Consider the following 6000-nt stretch of genomic DNA (forward strand, 5'->3'; position numbering starts at 1 on the left):
AATTTTGCTTATCTCACCTTACAAAAAATGGAAGAGAAGGAGATAAAAACGTCATATGAATCAACAAACGGTCCATTAAAAAGTACAACTCAGCCCTCTCACACTGCAGTATTGACTTAAAGAGAAAAATGTTAGGGGTCTTTGAATGCAAAGATGAAAAAAAAACCTTTTTTTTTAATTAGCGAAAATTTTTTGGTATGACTTTCCGATCACCAACATGGTCTGTGCATTGCAGACTTGGGGAGGTTTAGTGCTATAGAATTCTCCCTACTGATGCTTGTGAGTGAGGCCCAAGACCTACATGGTGAACATAAAACAGCAGACTCCTTGTGAGTTTTTTGGGAGGTGTGGATGCTATTAAGATTGTCAGTTTACAGCATACACCAGCCTTAGTACAGTGCCTGCAGGAAAAAGATGGCACTAGAATATTAAGAGGAGCATGCCTTTTACTAATTAGCTGCATCTGTGCGCCAAAGAGAAGAAATCTACGCCAGCTCCGAGTTGGCAAAGATTTCTGGTATGGTGTAAATTACATCTGGGCTGCCACGCCCCTCCAGATTAGCCACACCCATTTTAAAAAGTCCCAATTGCACAAGAGAACTTGAGCCAAAGTTTGAAACGTTAATTCTACTGTTAAACTCCCCATTGTTTGTAGTTTCTGGTACACAGAACTGATATTTTTAGCATTATCTGTAAAGAGGAAATAAAAATGCAGAACGAGCGCGGTGCCATGTGGTGAGCCCATGCTGCGGGTAGACCTCTGATTAAGCGATATAGAGGTTTGGGGCATGCTCCTTCGGGTGCCGGATGTTTTGGGGAATTCTAAGCTCCCAGACAGACTTAATACCATCATAGATTTCACAATCTCAACAGAATCGGATATTTAACCCCTTCAACACAGCGATTTTCTTTTTTCTTTTTCATATACTCTCATTCCAGGAGCCGTAACTATTTTTAATGTCAACATAATCGTATGCGGGCTTGTGGTATTGTGGAGGAGTTGTGTTTTTTAGTGGCAACATTTTGGGGTACTTTGGTGTAAATTGTTACTTACTTTCGAATTTACGCTATTCACAATGCGGCACAAATAACATAACTTTATTCTGCGGGTCGTACCATTACTGTGACACCAAATTATAATATAGTTTATGTGTTACTGCTTTTGCACAATAAAAACATCACACCTCTTGTTTTTGTGTTGCCGTATTCTGAGGCCTAAAATTTAGTATTTTTTCTTCAGTCGAAAAAATCGTTCTGGATTTGCATGTCGCGAGGCGCACAAATCTCACACAAATATGAACCCTATTCTTATGAATGGGGTCATACACATGAGCGATGTTTTCCTGCATGGTACCACGATGCGATGCTATGCGGAAAACAAATCACGGCATGTTCTATCTGGCTGCGTGATATTGCATCAATTGCTGACTCCATTGAAAGCAATGGGAGAAACTCCAAGATCCTCTGCAGTCTCTGCCATGAAAACGCCTTGCATCCATGGGGATTTCCCATGGATGGCCCCATATCGCACTCGCCCCGTGTGAAGTTAGCCTAAGGCCCAATGCACATAGGAGGATTTTTGCTGCAGAATCTGGAGCGGGCGTCCGCATCTGGATCCCGCAGCAATAAGCCTCCATAGCAAGCAATGCAAAAAAAGATTCTTCATCCACAGTTGACTTTGGAGAACGGGTCGCAGATTCCGAGGGAAAACCAGTAGTATAAAAAAAAAAAAAAATTGTACAGCACATGTCCGACAACGAGCCTTGCGGGCCATCCACAGTACAAAGAACCCTGAAGAGGAGAGGTCCGCACGGACACCGCCGCCTGCACACACAAGTAAGCAGGGTCACCCGCCGCAGTCACGTCCGGATTCCGTGCAGGAAATCCTCACGTAGAATTTATGCATGCCGTGTGCAGTAGGCCTACAGCCCAATGTCCGCGGGCGCATGTGCGCCAGCGTGCCGGTCGGCATTTTTCGTACACATCCGAAGTACAGGAAAAAGAAGACCTGGACAGGCACTCAGAAGACCCGGACAAGTATGCAGAAGACCCGTACGGAGGCTCACCAGCCGGGGGCAGGGTCGGATTCCACTGCGGGCTCCCATATGAGGAATCTAATCCTTCCGTGGACATGAAGCCTTAGGGTGTGTTCATACAAAGCTGACTTTGTCGTGGATTTTGGCGTGGACCTGCAGCAGATTTCACCCTTTAAGTTGAATTCAAACCCAGGGCTTCTTTAGACAATGTGATTTTGGCCCGTTTTGCCGTGAAACGAAACAAAACCCCTGATTTCAATGGTCTCCTTTCCACTATCGGGATTGCCGAGCGTTAATAGTACGTGTCAGAAAAGATGGGACTTGAAAAATATTAACTACGTGCGATAGAGAGGGGCGGGACCGCGCTTCCTGCTTGTTTTTTCAAAATCCCATGCACTAGCGCAGAGTTTAAATAATCTAAAAAAAAAAGTTTATGTGCTAATGCCACCCGTAGCGGCAAACGCATTAGTGCAAAAGCCCATGTGTTTTTGCCCTTAGGGCAGATTCACACAGGCGAGCGCGAGTCACGCCCGACATTCTGAGATGCAACTTGCATTGCACAAGACGCTCCGCCCGTGTCCTACGCGATGTGCAGGAAACCGCACATCTGCCAAAACTGTGCACGCAATATGCCTTGATTTCAGTGGGTTCATTCGCATTTCCTTTTGTGCCTGTGCAAAACAATAGAACACGCTCAAAAGGGCCCTTAGGCGCAAAAAAGTACAGTTAACCTCGCAGATATGCGCAAACATCAACCACGTTTCTAGATCAAATACGTTGCGCTGAAGCTTTCGCATTCACGTTTACGCCCCTGTGAAGGAGCCCTGAACCCCCTTTCTGTGTACGATGGCGAATACAGACTTGCCGATGCTTTGCAGTAAAAATCGCATTTTTACTATAACAACAATGCTGCCCTATGGGAGGAAAAAAATATTTAGTGACTTTCACCGGACCGGTTATAACTTTCCCTTCCTGCAGGAAATTGCGATTATGCCACCATTTTAATTAGTATTGTGGCCAGTCCCTTACATTATTTCCGGTTAGCGCTGAGGACACTGCCGTCCGCCTGCTGGCTGTAGTAATCTAGGACCTACACCCATGGCGCACTTACCCATCCAGGGTGTGAACATCATGGGCCTCGTTTATCAGAGCCATCCTCGTTGCCCCCCCTAGCAACCAATCAGAGCGCAGCTTTCATCCCTGAAACTGCTGAGGTAAAATGAAAGCTGTGCTGTGATTGGTTGCTAGGGGCAACAAAGAAGTGGATTCAGGGTGTCCATGAAGGAGACGCTTCCAGCGTTACATGAGGGGATGTCTGCGGGGGGCTGCTTGCTCCGGCGCCAAAATAACCAACACTTAGTGTAAGAAACAAATCATTTCTGACTGGAAAAGATGAGGACGAAGGCCGGAGCTGAACCAGAAAGCCAGCTTTATTACTTACAGTAATCGGTCAGCGCCATTTACACGGTTACCGTGGCGAACGCACGGCACATAGCATTTCTTGGGTCACCGTTTCACAGGCCGCTTATATTCGTCTCTCTAGTCCACCAATGTCATGAGGTGCTGCTGGGTATTTGTCATGGCGGCCGTCCTCACTGGCGCATATTCATTTGGGAAACGCACACTTTGTTCTCCCCAAAAAAGGATGAAAACGTAGCGTTTTTCGGATATACAGGCTAAAATGGTTTAAACGGAGTCAAACTATGCGTACGTGTAGCCCGGCATATGTCTCTGTTATTTTTTTTTGTACATCCCATGTAAGGCCGCGGTCAGACGAGCGTTTTTTTGTGCATGTATAGGCGCAGAAAAAAAAAGAATGCACATCGCGTGTAGAAAAATCGCGTGACCGGGTGCGTTTGCAGGGTACGATTTTTTCTATTCACATGAGCCATTTTTCTCTTGCAGCCTGTCCTCTTTTTGGCCGATATCGTCTATTATTTTTAGAAGGCATGTAACAATAATCACGCGCCTTGCAATGTGCACACGCGTGTCATGTGATTTTTCTTTTTTGTCCAGTACTGAAACAACGGGAGATTTTTTACGCGTGTGAAAAATCGCATGTTTCAGCTATGCAATGCATTTTCCTTGCAAAGTGCATCGCACAGGAACCGCAGGTTCACAAGCATGATATCGCTCCGCTATCCCGCTCGCCCGTGTAAATGCACCCATAATAGTTACCTAGACTTTGATTAGCTCCCTATTACAAAACACAGACCAAGTACGGATAAAAATTGCGCTTGTCTAAAAGTGGCCTAATAGTTTGCATTGGAGACGGGGGTATTTGGCCCCCAAGTATTGATCTACTCCACTTTGTACAAGGATCCCCCGCAGGTCCAAATTCCTCTGCGGAGCAGTAAAGTCCACGTAAATACTACAAACGGATCGATATATCACTGCAGCCTCTAATGTGAATGTTACTGAATAATCAGACCCTCTGACCCGCGACAAAATATTTGTGCACCGCCAATATTGCTGCTGTTGCGAAAGATACCCTCCTGCGGAATATTCGCTGCTAACGTGCGGGATTGAAAATAGCAGAATCCTGGCACCAATTTCACATCAAAATCCACAATTAGGCTACCATCACACAGTTGAGCGCAATATTGCGCTTGCCCATGTGCGTTTTACATTCAAATAAAGGTGTTTTTCATTCAAAAACACCTCACATCACTTTCGTGAAATAGCGATCCCCAGACGCGTTTTTCACGCTCAAGAGGATCGCAGTCTTTCCTATTGATTCCAATGTGTAACATCACGTTGCACTTGCGTGCACATCGTACGGTATACGAGTACCATGCGGTTTCTTTAAGGGAGGCTTCACACAAGCGTAAACACCCAAACGCTCGCAATAACATGACTTTTTGCGCAGTGGGGGTTGCACTATCACGTGCATTTTAGCACATTTTACTGAATGTTTTGCGCTGCCGGGCACCGTTCGCATTGGCATGGGACACACCCATGCCATGCTTTAAAAGACTGTGCAGGCTATTTAGTCCCTGGCGCTTTCCCTGCAAAATTGCACAGTTCATTGTGCAATTTCACCCGGATTTGGTGCACATTTGCGCACCTCTGTAGACTTCTATGGCGCCTTAGGTATGCAAATGTGCACAAAATAAAGCATATAGCGTTTTTTTTCCCGTGCACGCAAATGAGAAAGTGTGAATGAACCCATTGAGAACAATGGATTCTATTCTCTGTGCAATGCACGCTCATATTTTGCGTGCGCAAACACACGTGCAAACACGCTCATATGAAGCCGCCCTAAAGTTCCCATTGAAAAAACAGTGGGCGGGTTGTTCCGAGGGAACACCAAAAGATAGTCCATTCGAAGTTTTGAGCATCTCGTAACGCACAAAACTAGTGCAAGATTCTCACCCGGGTGAATGTAGCCCTAGCGGTGCGGATTTTGGTGCAGAATTCAGGGACGGCATATTCTGCAACACTGTTGCGCAATATCCCATTCCGTGTGAATGGTCCCTACAGATCCCACCCAGGAACCTGAGCTGATTATTAGTTATACTGCAACAGAAGCTGTTACAAGCCAGACATCCTCTACAAATCAGCAGCCTGATACATAACTCAGCAGCCTAGATAAATACGCTAGGGATAACCAGACTTACGGTTCAGCTGTAGCCCCGAGGACGAGGCACAGGAGAGCAGCGCACAGCAGCAGCCTCCCCATGGTAGAGAATGAGCGACGGTCTACGGGATGCTCTGGCATTTTATATGTTGACACATTGGCCTCGAGTCATTCTTCCTTATTTGCATAGGTTTCCTAATAAGTAGTTCAAATAGGAAGTAGGAGAGGGAGGGGTGCAGGTAGATTAGAGGCCTCAATTACTGCACATGTCCTCAGGGAGATACGGGACTGGTGTTCTGATTTTATATTAGGCTGTATCTGTTTGACGGGTTTCTTCTTTGACAGCTGGAGATCCAGAGAGAAACCTTTAACATGTTCTTTATC

General features: G+C 45.9%; 1 protein-coding gene across 2 annotated transcripts in view; it reads right to left on the reverse strand.

Moving 5' to 3' along the window:
* LOC136626338 (ovostatin-like) overlaps window positions 1-5784 on the reverse strand; it is a 56035-nt gene extending 50251 nt beyond the window's left edge. For both annotated transcript variants that reach the window (XM_066601313.1, XM_066601312.1), the window contains exon 1: window positions 5657-5784. In XM_066601313.1, coding sequence (XP_066457410.1) covers window positions 5657-5757 — 101 coding nt within the window. In that variant the 5' untranslated portion in view covers window positions 5758-5784. The remainder of the gene's footprint in view (window positions 1-5656) is intronic.
* Between the last annotated feature and the right edge of the window lie 216 nt (window positions 5785-6000).

The sequence above is a fragment of the Eleutherodactylus coqui genome, chromosome 4 (genome assembly GCF_035609145.1).
Source record: "Eleutherodactylus coqui strain aEleCoq1 chromosome 4, aEleCoq1.hap1, whole genome shotgun sequence".
In the NCBI taxonomy this organism is placed as follows: Eukaryota; Metazoa; Chordata; class Amphibia; order Anura; family Eleutherodactylidae; genus Eleutherodactylus; species Eleutherodactylus coqui.